Here is a 21,236-nt window from a genome sequence, read left to right on the forward strand (position 1 = left end):
ACCAGGATACTGCTGATAATTGGTTCTGTCTCAGGGTTAAACACACCGCCATGTAGTTTTTAATTCTTAGTATTTTTGTCATCAGTTGTTTTTTCATTTCTTTTCTTAATTAGATTTGGGGGTATATATATATATATATATTACAATCCAAAAAGTAGAAAATTAGCCCTGAATTTCCCTTCAATTCAAATTCTCTAATTGACTTAATATGCACTGCTAACGCTCATTTAACCTAATCATAAATGCCCTTTTATTGCTGACAGTGTTTTTTGTTAAATAAATAATATAATACAAGGATCTAAATAATCATATTTAGTTGAGCTGAACTGTAAAATTATTTGGTTAAATTACTGCAATGTTTTATCCCGTCCATTAGATGGCGCAATTTTACAGTACATGCATGGATATCATGGATGGTGTTCGTGATGTCAATTATACACTCAAGCCGCTAGATGGCAACATAGGTCGTCCTTGACCGGTGCTCCTTCCTCCGAGCAAGAAGAGCTTGCTGCGGCTTTTTTGGTTCAGTAGTCTGTAGGCTGCCTGAAGACCGACAGCTCTACCAGGAGGTGGAGTACCGTAGCTCTTCAACTCCGCGGGACCAGACATTTGCAGCTATGTGGTTATTGAGCTGAAATCACACATTTGCTGACTGTAATAGATGACAGGTAACTTTTATTTATATTATCTTCACGGATATGATACAGTTGTTATTCTAGCTGAAACTACAATTGCTGCTTATTGTTTAGTGTTCGCGGTTAGCTACACGTCACCGGTGGTCAATGTGCAGCTGAAAATAATTCCGTTTGGCGACAACATTGTAGACATAAAAAAAATACACAGCTTGTCGTTGTTGAGCTGTGAGAATTATATATGGTTAATTTTTACTCGAAATTACTTTGTACTCTTTGCTCGTTATCCGAGTTGTTAGCTAGCTAGCCTGCCGTTGGCTTAACAGACATCCAGCCAGAAGAAGCAGAAGGTGCAGCCTGCTGACACTTTCTAGGCTTATTTCCCTTTTGAATTAGCATGCTTAATAGACCATGGTTCACGGCAGTTACAAGGCACTTCCTGAATGAAAACCAAACTAGCGGCAATACTAATGAAATGTGAGGCAACCCCACAAAACTCTCACAATTTACCTTAAAAATACTCTAATTATTAGCTCTGATTTTAGGTAAACCGGTATGAATTACGTATGAGTAATATCTTCGATCACACCAATTTTGTGTTTGGTTGTTGCTGTTGGAAAATGGGGTAGTAATCTTCTAATCTTGAGGTAATTTTCCTGTTTTTAGATTATGAATTCTTTATTTTAAAAGTATCGATAAAAATATTCCCGTTTTTATTTCATTTTAGTAGCTTATTTCAAAATGTAATTTTAAGCTGTCAGTTTTAAGAATCTAAAATACATCTGGATCTATTTTGAATGAAACTTAAGTAATAACAAGGGTTCTGTTTTTGACATATTTGTTATATAGTAACTATATTTGCATCTTATTTAAATAAGGATCATCTTTATCAAGTTTTGAAGTGACTATGGACTTTGTGTGTTCACAATTTATGAAGTTAAATGCTGACATATTGGTTATTGAAATCAGTTATATACTATTATATAGAGAATTTGTATTGCTCTCTGTTTTATCCTGTATATTGACTATAATCCCAAGTTTGAAGTTTGACCCCATTGAACAGATTAGGACCTCTGATCAAAACAACCTTCAGCTGTATACGTGTGTTAGAGTCGTATAACTGATTTCCGTACAGCAGACCATGAGTTGACAAACATGCCTCGAGTCTTCGGTTATCAAAGCAGGGGTAAAATGCCATCCTGCTTAGGTATGATTTGTCAAAATGTCTGCTCAAATCCTCTTTTGGTAAATGTAACTAAATATACAAAAGGTGTAACAAGACCATAACTGCTAAGGTGTGAAATGGTAAAAGGTTAAAGTTGAAAAAAGACCTCCATAATACTGCTTAAAATACAAAAATGACATCTTAAACACTTGAGTTGCTTAAAAGTGTTATACATTTTGAGAATGTCACAATTTGATAATCGTTCTTTTTCTTTTTACAGCATCCTAAAGACATGGAGCTTCTTAAATCTGTGACCTTGTGGATATTTTGTCTGTGCCTATTTGGAGAGTGTGCATCTGAAAAGCAAAGTTCTCCAACAGTGGATGGTCAAAATGGTGAAAGCGGAGTGTCCGGTGAGTAGTTATTCATTGCATTAATATTTTGTAAGGTCGTAAATAATATACCAGGTTGACACATGCACAGTATAGAGTGACAGTGTGTTACAGTTTGTGCTACACCTTTGTGATCTAGCAGGCACTAAATGTAGCTATGCTGAGAATAGTACAGCTGGCATTTGCTATTAAGCCCTGACCTCCAACTTAGAACGAGCCACCAAGTCAGACTGAACATAATAATGCTAATGCTTACGAGATGAAATTAAAAGTGACAGATAAAGTCGTAGGGAAGTCATATTTAAATGTCAAACAATTCTGTACTCTTTATCAGACCATATTCTCCTACAAGTTAGAAAATTTCTATAAAAAAAGATCTGTCTTAAAATCTATGTGGGGTTTTTTCTCGCTATTTTATGCAGGCCAGTTAGTTATACGTCAGCTTGTACTCCTAAATTCAGCCAATCATATATATCAACGGTCAAATTATATATCATATATAAAAAAAAATTCGGTCATAGCTTGATTCATATGTCGCAGTTAGTATATGCAACGGTTGAAATAAGAATCATTAAATTTACTATTGAGTTACGTTCCAGTGTTCACAGGGATGGATGTCTGTGTCTTTGGCAGGCGTAGAGCTAACAGAGCTGGCAGAATTGTGAGGCAAGGGCTCAAACATGTAGGGCTGTAAGCCTTCTACACCAAAGCAACCTTCTGGCTCCCTATCATCCTCTTCCACAACAAGTTTGTCCCCGTTTTCCTCCTCTAAATAAAAAATGTATGACGGAGGAGACTCATCAACAACCTCCGACAAAAAACTCTGCTCCTCTTGCATGTTTTCGCTGACAACATCGTTGCTATATGCTACTTGGTCCCAATGCAATTTCCCATTGGCAACCTACTAGCACGAAGTTGCTAACTGGTTAGCAAGATGCTTCCGAGACACCAGCCACTACCAAACTTGCTTGCGAACCTTCCATCAGAACAATCCCGCCCCCTTGATAATCAACCAATCACATTTACTTTATTCACTCGTGTAAAGTCGGGCACCACTTGGGAGAATTCGGAACTGCAACGTTTGGAACAGCTGCTTCCCTATGATATTAAGTTCAGATATTAAGTTCAGATTGTGAAAATCAGAAATTATATCCTAGGTTTGTCTTTTATCTTTATGAAATTTGCATGCCTGAGTTAAGACATAGGAACTTTATATGAATGACAGTAACTTCTCTGTTAACCGTTAATTATGAACTGTGTGATAACTTGGCATTAATTTGGGTGCTGCAACATGGCTTTAACTTCTCCTCAAGGATTTTGCACTACTTGTTTGCACAGGTTTGGTTTTGGTCTTTGTTATTCTTGCTGAGCAGACGGTTAGAGTGAGAACAGCTCCTTCTTTTTAATCACATCTGTTGCACTCTGACTGTAAAAGCTGAAAATTAACGATTGCAGTCTGATCAGGCTTAGTGTGTGAAGGTTTTGATTTGAAAGAAAATGCTCCAGCTTCCTAAATGCATGCTGAATGCCTTGTAGATTATAACTGTTGCTGTATTAAGGTGGCAAAATCAAAGAGTGCTGTTGGTCTTGCAGGCACACAAAGTAGTTTACGCAACTTGAGCTCTTACAAAAAAAGCTGACTGACTGGTATGTAAATATCTTATCTAGTGTCTCTGGATGTTTGCAAACCAAATGGAAAAAAAAAAAAATAATCCCAGGTTTCGTGTGTGAGACTTTCTCAGGTGGCAAACTGTTTTTTTTCTTCTTCCCTGGCATTCTGTCGTTAAACACCGAGAGTGAGAATGCCTTTGTTTTTTGTGGTATGTGGCTTCACAGGTTTAGTGAAGGGGAAGCTTGCATGCAGTTGCTCAAAAATTAACACTTTGTTACTGAGGTGTAAATTTCTTTGCTCTGGTTTAGTGTTTCAGATTGGCAGTGTAGTTGATGCTGTTTACATATGTGTTTTAGTGGTATTTGGCTGAATATTGGCAAATTTTTTTTTTAACTCAGTTTAGGCTATTTGTCAAAATCATGCTGTGTAAGATTAACAGCTTTGTTTGTAGGATAATCAGGGTTTCATTATATATAACTTATGTAAATTGGTAGCTTTTGACCAGTAGTGTGCTATTAAGGATTAACAAAACACAAAGAAACGGGATCAGAGAATTTTTGTAGGTCTAGCCTCAGTCCAACTTAAAGAGGAAGTTGGGTTTGTTTTTTTTACCAAGGTGACATTATATTACAAAGGTCATTAAAAGCAACTTTGAAAGCAGTCATAATTTTGGAAGAACTTCTGTCGTAACAAAAAATCAGTGCATAGAATGCCCCAAATCATTTAAAACAGGAATAAAGCACAGATGTCATGAAACTGCAGTATTGCAATATGAAAATGTCTGTTACAAATGTTACTACAAAAGTTTGTGGTCAATGGTGAAGCCCAAACTGGGCTCTCTGTTTGATATCTAAGCCATCAGTTTTCCCTGACAAGGCCACTCTCCTCATTGACCCTAACCTTTATGATCCTCATTCAAGGATGTTAGGGAAATACTCCCATCTTTTTTACAAGCGTAGATAAAGATCAGCAGGTATAGGACTTTTTAAAATAAAAGACGTACAGAGGCTGTCAAACATTATTAACTTGCTTTAAATTTATGTGGGCATATGTTGGCTATTATTGCAATGCTATGAAAAAGTATCTGCCCCCTTGCAGAGTTTTTATGTTCTTGCTTTTCTGTATCACTCATGTGACAAATGTTTTATTTTAGTAAACCTTTAGTTACCTAGAAAGCCCCTATATTTTTTATAAGAAAGTCTTTGTCAAGAAGATGGATATTTACAAGCTACAAGGTAGAAGATTCAAGCTACAATTTTGTTGAGGGAAAAAAAAAAAATCCAAACCAACCTGGTTTGTTTGGAAAAAAGCATTGCCCTCTTGTTATACCATCTTATTTACAGTTGGGAAAAAGTACTTTTTTTTTTTTCTTGCAAGATGCCTGATTACTGCCAGATTTGAAGAATCTTTATTTGAAGAAAATTATTTGCCATATAAAGTAGGCAAATAAATCTCAATAGCAGCGCTTTATTCAATAATCAAAAAAATGTAAAAGTAGATAAGAAAAAAATATATCAAAATGATTTATGTGGATATTCATGCATTTTTGTTTATAAATAATAAAGCTATTTTGCATGCTTCATCCACCTTCGTTGTTGATCCTTACTAGGGCTGAACAATTAATCAGATTAATCATAATTAATCGGTTATTGAAATAATCAACTGATTTAGTAATAGATTTTTCGTTACTGGAGCATAGAGACTCTAAAACATGCCTTTAGCTGCCAGAGCAACCACTTGGAGCAGTAATTATCTAAAAATTGTAAAATAATATATAGAAAATTTGCATTTAAGTAAAAAATAATGTTTTCGTCTGTCGAAATGCTATATCCAGAACTCTTCAAGTGGAAAAGTTTTAGGTTCTCTTGGTTTAATTTTGTAAAAAATCTTTAAGGAACCTTTGTACGACGGAGTATTAGGGCCACACATGAAGAGAAAAAATATTTTTGCCATTACGAGATTAAACTGTCGACTTTAAACTCGCCATTTCGAGAATAAAGTTGATATATCGTGGCGACTTTAATCTCAACATTCCAAAGTTTGGAGAAAAGAGCAACCGCGCTCCACAGCTGCAGTCTGCGTTTTAAGAGTGAAGGTAGTCTTTGACGTGCTGCAACTGTATAATCATCACAGGAAGCGGTGGCCTACAAATAATAACGTACCGGTAACGTCTTTCCCTATGCTTACTTAGGCTCGCAGTTCTGAATTTGAGAACATGTCAGTCATTTCAACTTTATTCTCGAAATGGTGAGTTTAAAGTCGACACGTCGAGATTAAACTCAACATGACATTTCAGCTTTATTCTCGACATGTCGACTTTAAAGTCGACATGTCGAGTTTAATCTCGTCATGGCAAAAAATTTTTTTCTCTTCATGTGTGGCCCTAATACTCCGTCGTACCTTTGGCTATCCGATTATTAATTGATTAATTCAAAAAATAATCAACAGATTAATCAATTTGCAAAATAATCATTAGTTGCATCGTTAGGTTATCTGAAGGCACTTTAGCACTATCTTTTTAAACATAACTACTTCAACTGTAAGGTTGTGTGTTTTAAATGGAAACAGCACTATGAAGTATTTATGTATTGTCATGGTAACGGTCAAATATTTTCTCATATTTTCCTTACAATGGTGCAGCCCTGCTGCAGACCTCACTTTATCTCAGTGTTTATAACCTGAATGATTGGCTGTAATTGATAGATTTCTACTGTCTACCAGAAAATTGTCAGGGAGCATTTTAGCAAGTGGTTTAAACGCACTGGGATTATTCAGCAAAGCAATGATACAAAGCAAACAAGCTTGTTCATCAGAATGAGGGTTTCTGAGTGGCCTAGAGAAAGCATGGCCTTGAATTCAATTTAGATGCATCAACTTCACTTTAAAATACTCCTACAAAGAGCGGCACAACCACTTTAAGGTTTACTGGGCAATACAGTTTTTACATAGGGCCAGGTGGGTTTAGGTAACCTTTTTTTCCTCAATGAATGAAATTCTCATTTTGCGTTTAGTATTTGTGCAGGTTACCTTTAACTAAGATAAAAATTTGTTTAATCTTAAAAAAAATCTTGTTGTCCAAAAGCTCAAAAACGTAACAATTATGTAAGGGGACAAACCATTATCCTACAAAGCACTGTGTGTAGACTATAATGCCATTATAGTAATGTCATAACCTTGCCCTGCAATTGCACGCCATCAAATTATGTAATGCCATAATGATGTGGTTCCTGTGTGTCTGTGGAGAGCCCCATTTTTTTTCTCCCTATTTACTCCTCAGATCTATGCTGCATTTATAATATACAGAAAGTACTGTGGAGCTACACACTGGGCGTTTAAACTAATTAGAAAAAAGGCGAGGTTTTGCAAAATTGTTCATAGGAAGTTAAAAGCCTCTGCCCATTTTATGTAATACAGGATTGTGATAATGGAAGAAAAAAAATTAAGGTCCACAATTTTAAAGACTGACCTCTAAGTAGCGGATGCCTTAGATCTGACAGCTATTACTTTACAGACATTTATGGCAGATACGTTCAGATAATTCAGTGGGGTTCTTGGTTGAACAGAGACAGACTCAAATGCTTAATATTAACGATGCTTTCTCTGTAGACAAGGAATTTTGTCGTTGGTTATTTAGATGGAAAGGGCTTCTGTTAAAGAAGAATGCCTTTTTCTAACATCTTTTCGAGATTAAAAGAACAATTACATCACAAAGTAACTTTTGGGATTATTGGTATTTTTCATTTTTTTTATTTATTTGAGCAAATAAAAAAATACAATGAGAGAGAAGAAGAAACTGTACAAGTATACAAACATAGTTGCAAACATAGCACATTTGCTCAAAAGGAGTATGAAAAAGGTCAAAGCTTTTAACAAAAAATACCAATGTTGAATCACAAGTCTCAAGAATACAGAAGTATGACATATGTTACATGCATAAATGCAGAACTCAATATATACTTTACGGACATATTTATAGCAAATCTTTTTGCTCTACTGTTCATTACTCATAGTGTATCATTCAAGCATGCATAAGCGCCTATACACAATGGTGTAAATGTGTGTACGCATACCAGCAGAGAAGATGGCTTTAATGATTAATAGGAGCCATTTTTCACAATGGATATACTTACAGGCATGCATACAATGCATGCCTTTGTGCATCAACTAAATCAGACAGATATAATAAAGCCAGTATGCTATTTGAATGATCCTGAAAATTCATAATCATCATCATTTCTTATCCTTTGCATATTTATCAAATACATGGTTTTTGAACCTACTTTTGAAGAGATTGAAGTTTAAGTGTTCTTTAAAGTCGTAGGGAAGTCATATTTAAATTTCAAATCATCCTGGCCTAAACTTGTATATAAATGTACTCTTTATCAGACCATATTGTCCCAAAAGTTAGATAATTTCAAATAAATAAAAAAAACTCAGTGAATTTTTTTTCTTTTTTATTTGTTTTTCTGTTATGCAGGCCAGTTAATTATATGTCAGCTTGTACCCCTAAATTCGGGCAATCATATATCAACTGTCATCTGTCAATACAATTTTTTCGGTAATAGCATATTGATTCATATGTTGCAGCTAATATACGCAACGGTTGAAATAAGAATCATTTACTTTACCACTGAGTTACATCCCAGTGTTCACGGGGATGGACGTCTGTGTCTTTGGCAGGCGTAGAGCTAACAGAACTGGCAGCTTTGTGAGGCAAGCGCTCAAACATGTACTGCTGTAAGCCTTCTACACCAAACCAAGCTTCTGCCACCCTGGCGTCCTCTTCCACAACAACTTTGTTCCCGCTTTCCTCCTCTAAATAAAAAAAAAATTATGACGGAGGAGACTCATCCACGACCTCCGACACAAAACTCTCCTCCTCTTGCATGTTTTCGCTGTCCATAGCGTTCCTTGACAGTATCATTTCTAAGTTTCAATTTAGTGCTACTTGGTCGCTATGTAATTTCCCATTGGGAACCTACTAGCACTAAGTTGCTAACTGGTTAGCAAGATGCCTCCGAGACACCGGAGGCATCTTCAAATTTGCTTGTGGACGTTCCGCCACAACAATCCTGCCCTCTTGATAAACGACCAATCACGTTCACTTTATTCACTCTTGTAAAGTCGTGCACCACTCGGGAGAATTCAAAAATGCAATGGTTGGAACAGCCGCTTCCCTACGACTTTTAATACAACTTTCCCACATTTGTAAAAAATTCAGTCGTGAGCATTTTTGGCAATCTTTCAGAGGCTTTTATTTTGGATTATTTATATTTTATTTTATTGTATTGACCAAAGTTAAGAAAACTTAAGTTTTTGCCTTTTAATCCAGCCCTACAACATTGCAAAAACATCAGATTTTCTTAAAAAAAATGTGTCTTGAGACCATCAGTGGGAACAAAGGCTAAATGTCAGATTCTTTGTGATAAGCCAACCTTAGACTCTAGACCAACCTTGAAATGGTTAAAAACCAAAACAGAAACTTCTGCTCACTGGACGAAAGTCCTTTTTTTCTGATAGAAATGGATTTGACTTTCTTTTAAGGATTTATTTTGCAGAACCAGAAGATAAGTGGAGAATCCAAAGTTCTTTGAGTTCCAGGAAAAATTGTCTGTGATTTATTATTTGAGGAGCCTTTTGTATTGCTAGTTTTGGTTAATCTATTAAATGGTGTTTAATGGTCTCCTTTTAAATGATACAAAACTTGGCTGTCCATTCTCTATAAATTGGAATTGTTAGCAACCAGAAATAATCAGCTCATATATGTTACAATGTACTGCAACCACAAAGATGTATACTAAATCTTTAATTGAGATACATGTGTTCTCATAAATTAAAGGCATTTTTTTCACAAAGATATTGTTTGTCTAAACTTAGAAATGTTAGTGTACTTTTAGCTGTTAAGAAGAAATTTTTTAATGTTTTTTGTTTTGTTTTTTTTCTCAGATTTTTGTCGTATCGATGAACCACTATGCAAAGATGACAACGCCATCCTCACCTTTGAGGCTATCCGTAGTATCCATAAGCAGATGGATGATGACGCAAACGGCAATGTAGACGTAGTAGAGACAGATGGAGTAAGTACTTGAAAATCACACATCAAGAATGGAATCCTTATCGAAGAGATTTTTATTTCATCTCTAAATCCAGTTCTAGAGATCACGTGTCCAGGAGCCTTTAGATGTGTCCTGGTCTAACACACCTGAATTAAATGGCTGAATTGTCTCCTCGTTATGCATTTCAGAACTCTGCTAGTTACCTGATTATTTGACTCAGGTTTGTTGAAATGAGTACTGGAGTTGACAACCCCTGCTTTAAAATGATTTTTTTTTTTTATTATTATCTTTTTGCTTTCTACATTTTGCTCTTAAATTGTCAAATTAGCATAGCTTTACAAAGGTCTAAAATTAGCAGTGGTATCTGAAAGATTGACCCCATTTGTTGCTCCAGTAATGTTTTTGCTGAGGGTTCTGTCAAATAATTAACCAAACGGAGACAATAATGTTCTAGTAATGACCTTCCTGCTGCTTGTTGTTAGTAAAACATTTTGCTGACTGCTTTTCCTATAATGCTGCTGCATTACTAGTTATGTTCTAGTTATTATGAAGGCCTGAGAAGTTCAGTTTGTTCCTTCACACATGTCAAAGTTTGCATAAGAATCCTCGTAGACAGTTTAACATATGTATTAAGATTTAGCACAAACTAGGGCTGAGTAATGTGACTAAAAATAGTTGTTAGTATTTTGAGAATTATATTTTTGTGTTTTTTGTGTATTGAACTTTAAGAAAACTAATTTGATTTTGATCAACATCAAAGATTGTTGCAGGATTTCAAGAGTAGAGTTTGGATCTGGATTATGTCAGACATTTTATTATTTAGAATATCCAATTATTTTGGCCCTAAGTTGTTAAATCCTCCTACAACACTTTGTCAGGAAGGACCATTATGGTGGCTTATTACCCTCTTTTTCTTATGTTCACTTTACAATAGTAGGAGTACTATGTGGGGCTCATTAAAAAAAAAAAAAAAAAGTAGAAAAACTGTGTCGGTGGTTGGGTGGGTGGTTTGGCCTAAAATCAAGTGAACAGTCATTATTGAGGCTTTAGAACCAGTCAGGTTATGACTGCCATTCTGGTGGTTTTTTAAAATGATTTATCTACTTAAAACCCAAAATACCTTGCAACATTTTATGAGTGCAAAATAAAGTAAAATGTAAAATAATAGTAAAATTAACCTCAATGTTACATGATATGATTACATGAAATCACATTGAATCAGTTTTAATTATTTCTTTTTGTTTACTAGATGGAGGTGGGTGACATAAACTCTAGGGAGTTTATTCAGTACTCCTTGTTTCCATCTCTCTTTGACTCATAGATTGAAGGAGGTGTTGGCAACATTCCTCAAAGATTTTTGTCCGTATTGACATGATGGCCTTGTGCATTTACAAACCACCCACTAAACCACCAGCTAGGCATGGACCAGTTACCAGTTTCCCTTTATACCACGGTTTCAAAACCACTCAAGTTTTCAGTCGTACCATTTTTTACATACATGTATAAATGTAATCAGAAAGAGTGAAGAGGTTGGGAGCAGCAGCAGCAGCATCCCGACCCCTCCCTTAACACTGCACAGTGTAGCTGCTAGCTCTAAAGGTTGTATGATGGATGAAGGAGAGGAGAACCTCAAACCTCCCCAACCTTGGATTTTTTTAATTGTGTATTTGATTAGTTTTAAAGGTCACATATTATTCTACATTTATAAATGCTAAATATTAACAATGAGGCCTTTGGAGCATATTTTTACCATTTCCGCAGGAAAATTCCTGTTAGATTAGATTAGACAAGCAGCCTTTACCAAAAATCTCCTTATTCAGCTGTCTTCTAAAAGAACTGTTTGGCTTTCCTCACCCCTGTCCTCTCAAAGACTGGTACCCGCAACCATGACAACCAGTCAGAGTTCATAAAGATAGCCTTAGAATAAGATAAAACATTTGATGAAGGCCATAGCTTGACGGATGAGCTGCTCCAGAACATTTTGGACATTTTACTTCCTGGTATGGCATCATAAGCAGAATGCTTTACAAGCAGAGCGTTCTGAGGTTCTATGAGGTGGAGAAAGGCAATGATTTATTAATCTCATTTACAGGCTTCAGGATACATCTATTATAAAATGTTTATGTGAGTTTTCTTAATATAGGATCTAAAAGGGATTTAAAAGTACTTAATCCTTCTGTGACTGTAGCAGCTCATTCTGTGCATTCATTGTAATTTCTGTTTCTTCTAAAAGTGTTCTAAAAAAATGCTTACATTGTCAAGTTATTTATGATTCTAGTGATTATGCTGAAGATCAAGAAGCATTCAATAATTTTCCTACTTTTTAATTCATGCATGTCATTACACCAGAATTTAGAGGTGTAATCATATTATTTTATTTTTGCTTTTGGTTATAATACCATCAGAATATCAAACCGGTTCATGCCACCAGCAACACAGGTTTTTGTTTAGTTTTTTTATTGATCCCTAAATCCCACAGCAGTGACGAAAGGCTCACCTTTGTCACTAAATCCACGTGTTGCTCTATACAGTGGCCTTTTTGTCAATGAAAAAACAATCTAAATATGAGTGTTTGCCCTCATTCTGAGCAGGTTAATAAAATGATTTGCCAATGGAATTAGCATGTTTGCTCTTAATATAAATAATGATATATACTATTATATACTATACACTTGAAATAAGACAATGCAGTTGCTATTTTTTCTTATTTTAAATGTAATTTATGTTATTGACTCACTTACCCCCTCGATTCAATAATAAATGCACTTATTTTATAAATTTTTGTTGCAGTGTATTGATGGCAGAGATCATGGAATATAATTATCTTTAAGTGATCAGTTTGAGGTGATTTTAGCTTTGTGACATTGTGCGTTATTATAGTGAAGATCTGCCACCAGAGGATGAGTACACCGTGTTCAAAACTGGGTGGACATGGTCAGCAACAGTACTTAGAAGCTGTGGAATTTACACAATGCTCTATTTATGATAAATGGTCCAAAGTGTGTCAAGAACATTTCCCACACTATCGCAACACCACTACCTTTAAGAATCATCATAAGAGACAGGATGTATCCATTTGTTTTTATTATATTCATGCCAAATCCATAAGCTACCATTTATGTTGCAGTAGCGGTTGAGACATCTGATAATCCGTTGCTTTTCGAAACAGTTAACTCATATTTGGGGCTTTTTATGGTTTGTAAAAATTGTAGCTGCACCATGCCAAATTACCTGCTATATTTTAAATTTCTTGTAGTGTTCCTACCAGCTAATTACTTTTTTTTCTTTGTTTTTACACAACCAAAAATAAACAAAAATCTTCTTGGAAAGGTTCAGTAAAATTAAACACTCCCAATTTAAACCTTTTTGATACAGTTCTTATTTTTAATATATACTGTTATGTGGTTTACATCTCTTTATATTTTGTGAAAGGTAAATGAATACCTTAAGCTAGTTTTTGCAGGAACCTAATTTGTGCTGATTTACTCTTTAAAATGTTACTTGTTTATAACAAGAGTCCTTGTAATCTTGCAGTTCCTTCGAGAAGACCTTAACTACCATGACCCCAAGGCCAAACACAACAGCTTTCATGGCGATGACCAGTTCATTAGTGTGGAGGATCTGTGGAATGCATGGAAGGGTTCTGAAGGTACAGCTTTAAAACTCTGTTCTAGCCGTTTCTGTTGAAAGACTGTTTGTCAGAATGACACAGTTGGCAGTATTTGGAATGATTGCGTCATCTTTAAGGATTTCCACAGTGTGAAAAAAAAAAGAGGAAATCAGTGGTATTTACTGCTAACATTGTTCTGATAGTTTTAATACTGTTTTTTTCCTGTAATATGATTAGCGTTGATATTACATTTAAGTACTTTACTCAACAACTTCTTTGACTCACAGCTGAGCTCACGCTTCACCCCTGGCATGCTTCACCCCTTGCTCTCATAATGAAGCACCAGAGCAGTTGATTAGATTTCATGTGGACTAAAGAACAGTGGTCTTATCAAGTGTAGGTAGTAGCAAAGTGGACATCATTGACTCTGTCAGCACAAAATCCACTTTCACTCTCTCCTGCTTCAGATTATTAGTCTGGCTGGTCTGTCTGCTACAGAGAGAGCTCTGTTGTATCTTGTACTGATGTATTGCTCAGACACCATTTTTTGCTTGTAGTGCTCACTTACCCTGCATTGCAGCTTCTAGATAATGCTCTGGGGCTTTTGGGCTAGGTTTGTTTTTAAATCTTAATGTACCAACATAGACAGGAGGTGTTTTTGATTCTATACCAAGGTTGATTTAGGATGTTCATGAAATGTTATAGCATTTTTGTTCAGGATATGTAGTTGGTTTCATATCATGATAACATGGTACACTATGAAAATGACACAGAATTCGATTAGTATTGATACAGAAATAATTGGTTCCCATTGTAATTCAAGTAAAGGGACCTGATTGAACATTATTTTTCATTTGTGAGCTGTTTCTAAAGATATTAGAGTTACCAGAGGCTTACATCACATGCATCTGGAACATTTTCTTTGCTAAAGATTCTCTGCTTGTCTTTAATTCTTGGTGGTTTCAGGAACCTTTTTTTCCCTTTTAAAGTGTAACTTTCTAAAATGCATGAACAGTTAAACAACTTCAACTGAGTCATTCTTCATATTTTTCAGTGTATAATTGGACTGTAGATGAAGTGGGGGAGTGGCTCATCAGCTATGTGGAACTGCCTCAGTATGTGGATGCATTTCGCAAGCTGGCTTTCAATGGAAGTGTTATGCCAAGGTAAGGAATGAGATTGTGATCCAGTTTAAGACCTTAACTTTGATTTAAAAACTTAAAAAAATAAGGCTTCCAGATTAACCTGTGCCCGTTAGTCTTAAAACTACACTAGTATTGATAACAGTCTTTATCTCTTGTAAAAAAAAAAAAAAAAAAAAAAAAAAAAAAGTAAAGGCCAGAACACACCAAATCCGATTTTACCGATCTGACAGAAAATCGTGCCTTGGAGGTTGTGGCGTTTGGCGCTCATTGAAAGTCAATGGGTCATTGACCCATTGACAGGATGAATGAATGGCTACCATTCATTCTTCCTGTCCGCTGAACTGCTTCTAGTTTCACTCACATGCCTAGAAGATGTCTAGTGCTACTACCACAGATGATCTCACTCTTGAAATGGAATTGAACGATTTAGAATAGCTAGCCGAATGAATAGAAGGGGTAGAGCAAAGCCACCTGTGGCTGCCACCTTTGGCTGCCTATCACAACTCCAGTCAGGCCCGCGGATGACATCATATACACTCCACTTTATTTAAAAAAAAAAATATAAATGTAAAAAATATAACTGCGGATGTCTGGGGGACAGTGATTTGCCCACATGTTATGAATGCTGGCGTACCATGAAGAATAAATTATGAACAGTTTAGTTTGTGCCTTTAACTCGTTGCCCATAGGAAGACGTTACTTGAATATAACCTAACGGAATGTCTTCAGAACCGCTCCAAATGAACAGCTCCAAGGTGAGTAGAACATGATGTAATAACGTAAAATTAAGGACCCAATGTAAAAAAAAAAAAAAAAATCGCATGCCCCTTTAAACATGCATATCAATGTACTCTTTATCAGATGATATTGTCCCCAAATTTAGAAAATATCTATTTAAAAAAAAAAAATCCTGTCTTAATATCTGTGGGTTTTTTTTCGTTATCTTATGCCGGCCAGTTAGTAATACATCAGCCTGTACACCTAAATGCTGCCAATTATATATCAACAGTCATCTGTCAATCACATTTTTTCGGTCATTGCATTTGTATTCAATTGCTTCCGAGACACCGGCTACAATCAAATTTGCTTGCAGACTTTCCGCCACAACAATCCCGCTCTCTTGATAAACGACCAATCACATTCGCTTTATTCACTTGTGAAAAGTCGGGCACCACTCGACAGAATTCAGAAATGTAATGGTAGGAACCGCCGCTTCCCTACGACTTTAAACATCTTTGCTGTTTAGAACTCAATATTACAGTGAAGTTTATTGTAGCATTATGTTGGTAAAAGGGCAGCAGCTGCTTTGTCCTGGCAGAGAGGGTTAGTTTGTTTGCCTAAACTCGACTAGCTCAATTGCAACAGTTATCAGTTGCTATTATTTTTCATATGCCATATCAGAGGCGACCATATGCTTCTTTCATTTATGTAATTTTCCATGCGTTTAATAATTTTAGTAGATTTATGAACAGGGTTCCCGCGGGTCCTTAAAAAGTCTTAAAAGGCATTGAATTCTTAAAAATAAAACTAAGGCCTTAAATGGTATTAAAATGTCTTAAATCAGTCTTTCGTAGGTCTTAATTTTTAAAACATCATAAATAGGATTATTTTTATTACAATTTATTTTTGTAATATAAATAAAACATTAAAATGGACATTATTATTATTTTTTTTTGTTTAAAAAAAATAACGGCTCGCCATTATTGGTTCCGTCCCAATAGCTGAACCAATAAAAGCGTTATAGCGGCCGGGACATTTGGGAGATGCGCTATTAACTTTTTGTCTGGAAAATATGAGCAAGTGTAAATGAAACGAAAATTGGCTCCAGCCAATAGTTTTCTCCATGGCTAAAACCAGGGAACATACATGAGGCACAGTGTATTTTGTGCAAAAAGTCATTCAAGCTCGGGCCGATGGGAATTAAGGCAGTGGAGTCGCACATGCGAAGCGCGAAACACAAAGCTTCAAAAAGTAGTTATTGAGAAACAGCCGGTATTTCTCAGTTTTGTTCCACCCTTGTCTCTGCAACGCCTCCACTTATCACCAAATCAAACATACTAAGAAAACAATACAAAGAAAAATAGCTGCAAAAAAGACTTAGCACTGGTTATGTTGTGGCTTTAAAACTGATTTGTTTTGTTCCCTGCTAAAACAAAGTTTGTGAATTCAGATAAATAATTGTTAAAATATATCTGTCATTTGTGTGTTTTTAGCTTTCTTCCTGTATGGGAAGCTTTTCAAAATTTGAAACATTAGTGCAGTCATTTATGTTAAAATAAACCTTTGGGTTAAGTTGTCGCAAGCAGGTTTTTCTTGTGTTTCTTGTGAAAAGTCTTGAATTTAACTTGCCTTATGCTGTAGGATCCCTGTATCAAGGTTGATGGGGGTTGATGTCTTCTCTCTCGTCTAAATCCTACACATTGGAGCTTTAATGAATATTACAAGATTTAATAATCATGTTGTAATTAAGGTTTTTGGAGAAACGGCTCAACATTCTTGGATGGGTTAGCGGTATGCTAGTTCTCATAGATTTGATTTAAAAAATGTATTATTCCAGATATTAAGACTTAAGACTCAAAAGCTAGACTCTGACCTGTCCCTCAAAGACGTGAAATTTGAGAAAAAGATTTGTAAATACCTCTAAGTGGACGATTGTATTTCCTTATTTTGTTGTCTGCCAACCGCTGGTCTGTGGCCCATTATGATGAGCTAATTTGTCTCTGTCTCTGAAAGTAGGTCAAACACAGATGTCCCTTTCAATAGGAGGCTTCAATATTTTTTAAAGAAAAAAGATAATGAGACAATTATTTTAGCAACTGTCAACTATTAACTGCATGCAAAGAAAAAAAACATTCTGTAAGGGCATATTAAGTCAACCATCTATTCATCTTCCACTGCTTCCACCATGGTCATGAGGTATACCCAGGATAGATTGCCAGTCCATTACAGGGCGACACAGTAACACACAGCCATGCATATCTAAGATTGAAGTTTTTGGACTGTGGGAGAAAGTCAGAGAGAGTAGAATAGGGAGAACATTCAACTTTTAGGCTCCAAATCGAAAGGCAACTGTGCTACAAACTGCTCCACCATATAGCCATACAAATTAAGGCTATATTTAATGTAGTGGATGAATGAAGCATTTAAAGCAATAGCAGGAATTTACTAAGTGCTTTTTAATTAACCTAAATTATCCCATATCTGGTTTGTAACTACTTTTAATCTACTAACATTGTACCAAGGTTTCAAAGAAACCTTAAATATCAGTTCCCTTAATTATATGTTTAAACAATATGATCACTGTTGATGATCATTGCTCTTAAATGTGATTGTATATGTTTGAAATTGTCTTGAATCACCTGAGAAAACAAAAATTGGATAACGTTGTCTTCCTTCCCACTACTTCCTGTAAAGTAAAAATGTGTCTGCTTTCTCTCAGGCTTGCTGTAAAGAATGCTACTCTGACAGTCTCTATTCTGAAGATTCTGGATCGCAGCCATGTGCAAAAATTACAACTCAAAGCTTTGGACACTGTTCTTTTTGGACCCCCCCTAAGTATGTATTTGTTTCTTTTTTTTTATTTCCATTGTAGCAATTTTTAGTCTAACATGTCAAAGATTATATATAAATTGTTGTACTCTGTGCATTTTGTGTTGCTATGTGCTATAAAAAAAAAAAAAAAAAAAAAAACTATATTCCTGGGATAGATATTTGATTTTCAACAGTTTAATAGGTTACTCAATTGGATATCACTTAGGTCCACTTTGAGTTGCATGGTTACACACTGAATAAAAATATTTATCCATTGACCAATATTGCCTATATCAAGCACAAAAAAATAGCAATCTTTAGTGGCAGAGTTATCTTTGAAAAAATTTAATGGCACAGTTTACTGTGTTTTGTGTTTCATATTTCAAAAGTGTATATAAACTCCTGTGCTTGTCTTTAGTTGTGAATCTCCATAGAGTTTAAACAGGATACTTAACCTTCTACAGGGTGATTGAGCATCAGCATGTTTCACTAAATATCCTCTGGAAGTCAGTCGGTTGTATAAATTCAAAATCTGTTTCAGTGATAAACTCTTTTTCTTAAGCTTTTTCAAAATTAAAAGCACAGATTTTTGTGTGCGTGTGTGTGTGTGTGTGTGTGTATTTCTCACAACTTTGATTTCTTTTTGAAAAATGTATTTATGCAATATTTTATATCAATATTATCAGGAGATTCAGTAATATTAGTCCTGCTAATATCTGTCTCCTGAACCACCTGGAACTTTGCTCTTGTTGCAGCAAAATTTCTGCGATAGAACAGGAAGTAGGGGCCTTTTTTTGGTCCGTTTATACCAATGTCTCGCTCACAGAATGGACCTGGCATTCTCCTCTTCTGGTTTCTCCCCATCCTTGCCTCTCACCTGGGTTTGCACAGCGAAAAAAAGGGGTCCGGGTGGTTGATTCTTTAGGAGTTCGAACTATGTAATGCTTACTGAGGAAAGCTCAACATGGTTTAAAGGTATAGAGTGAAGTTAGAGTCTTGCACAGCTAAACAAACTTACTTCAGGGAGAGAACATTTCATGAGATCTCAGTTGACTATTTAGAGGCAATCTTGAACTGATTTCTCCTTAAAGGTGCAGTAGGAGATCTTTTCTACATTTTTACCATGTGGCTTAAAGATCTCCCCACAGCTGCTTAGCAAGCAGTGAAATAGAAGGTCTGGAAGTGAAACTAAAATAAATTTTCACCGCTACAGTAAGAAATCAATGAATAACCCCAACCAATCACAAAAGACGGTCCGTTTTTCACGATTGGTTCCTGACACGTCAATCATGGTCGTCTGTTTGTCCCTCCCCCCTGTGCGCATACCCTGACACATTAATGATTCTATTTAGAAGTGAGAAAGTCCACCTGAAAAACATTGTCAGTGCAGTCAGTTCATCCTGCCTTCAAATATTATGTCTGTGGGAGCCGCTCAGACCCCGTACACCGGTGGTGAACTGTCACTAGGAATCCCATTCAATAGCAGCCTATGGCCCGGTCGCCTCCTTGCAGTTTGCCACGGCGGCTGGAAGGCGTTTTTCATGTCCGTAATCCAAACTGCAGGCACCAGCATAATAAAAGCGAACATGTTTTGCCGGCATTGCTTGGTTTCGAGGAGTGCTCCGAAGGGTTGTTCAGAAATGTAGCTTGCTGGAACCGTTTTTCCAAGATCTCCACTGCACCTTAAGAACCTTGAACATTGACATGTATAATACTCTTTTGTTTAAATAGACAAAATGTTGTGTCATCACTGAAGTTGTTTAAAATCAAAGTTGAAAATATTTAAGCATTAAGCAAATGAAGAGATTGCGGGAGAGATTTATATCCAAGGTTTGAGGAAAGCATTTAGCACTTGTAAGAAGCTGAGCCACAATCTGTTGTTAAAATACTAAAGTGATTCAAACCTCCATATTTGGGATTCTGGATGCCCACCTGCTTGAGAGGCACTTAAAGTTGGTGAAATTTGGTCAAAGGTCAAATGAGGCTGGCTTAGACCTGGCTTTATAAATTCATACTTATAAAGAACAGTCCTGCAGTACAGCTATTGTTCTTTCCTTTTGTATTATCAGGGTATAAAATTCCATCCCAATCATGTATTTTTTGAGCCACCCTTCTTTTGATATACGGTACCCTTTGTATCAGTTTCAGGGTGTGACTAACCAAACTGTGTCTCTTTTCTGACTGACTCTCTGTTGTCACTGATAAACACAATAGTCATCCCCTTTCTCTTTCTCTGCTGTCATCGCCCAACCTCTGCATTTAGAGACTTTGAATTGTCCACGTTATTACCCCTATTGAACAGGGTGTTCTTCCGCTAAAGATGCAAAAAGGATTAGTTATTAACTACATACTTGTCAGATCCAGTTGAAATTGCATCATTGTTATCCAAATAAACCCCCAACACTTTCTTATTGTGGTTATAACGTTAAATAGCAGAAAAAGGATTGAAAATATTTTGTACAGTATGGTTGGATTTTCGGTATTGTTGTAGCTCATCTGCTTTCTAATTGACTCAAAGAATATTAAATTAGCCTTGCAAGAAAGCAGGGATTTGCACTATACAAGGCTTGCAGAAGAACACAGTGTGTTACTGTCTGTTTCTGACATGTGTTATTGTGGTTGTGTTTTTCCCTCCCAAACACCTGAAGGAAGACATTAGCAAGGACAGCCTGGGTTTGACAGCCGCTCAAAGTAATTAGCTTCCACAAATAGTCCAGCTGACATACTGACTGTACAGAGCAGTAGAATGTCTAAAGGGGTGGACTGTTGTTTAATGAGTAACCCAAAGAAATTTTGGACTGATTGGCATAGCTTTGTTGCCGTTTCAGTATAAATTGCACTGTTAATGGCTTATAAGATAGGGATTAAAAGTATAATGGCAGATTACATTGATCAGAGTATTATGAATAGCTGTCAAGGACGTGTGACAGCTACAGAGGAAGCGATCCATATCAGTAGCAGAGCTCCATCTATGAAGAGAGAATATAGAATATAACTAGCCAGCCACTCTGTTCTACTTATTTTCACTACATAGTAGTAAACTAAGCTGTTGGCTGATATGTGTTAATTCATAACACAAAACAAAGCAGTGCA

At 36.0% G+C, this 21,236-nt stretch overlaps 1 protein-coding gene across 2 annotated transcripts in view; it reads left to right on the forward strand.

The window, feature by feature from the left end:
* The first annotated feature begins 510 nt into the window (after window positions 1–510).
* Window positions 511–21,236, forward strand: part of LOC107087798 (stromal interaction molecule 1-like) — a 35,963-nt gene continuing 15,237 nt past the window's right edge. The window contains exons 1-6 of one of the 2 annotated variants that reach the window (XM_015379561.1): window positions 511–668; window positions 2,078–2,210; window positions 9,748–9,878; window positions 13,392–13,506; window positions 14,522–14,633; window positions 18,052–18,167. In XM_015379561.1, the coding sequence (XP_015235047.1) occupies window positions 2,090–2,210; window positions 9,748–9,878; window positions 13,392–13,506; window positions 14,522–14,633; window positions 18,052–18,167 (595 nt within the window). In that variant the 5' untranslated portion in view covers window positions 511–668; window positions 2,078–2,089. The remainder of the gene's footprint in view (window positions 669–2,077; window positions 2,211–9,747; window positions 9,879–13,391; window positions 13,507–14,521; window positions 14,634–18,051; window positions 18,168–21,236) is intronic. The other variant, XM_015379562.1, reaches the window with a different exon arrangement.

Source organism: Cyprinodon variegatus, unplaced genomic scaffold (assembly GCF_000732505.1).
Source record: "Cyprinodon variegatus isolate N-32 unplaced genomic scaffold, C_variegatus-1.0 Scaffold194, whole genome shotgun sequence".
NCBI lineage: Eukaryota > Metazoa > Chordata > Actinopteri > Cyprinodontiformes > Cyprinodontidae > Cyprinodon > Cyprinodon variegatus.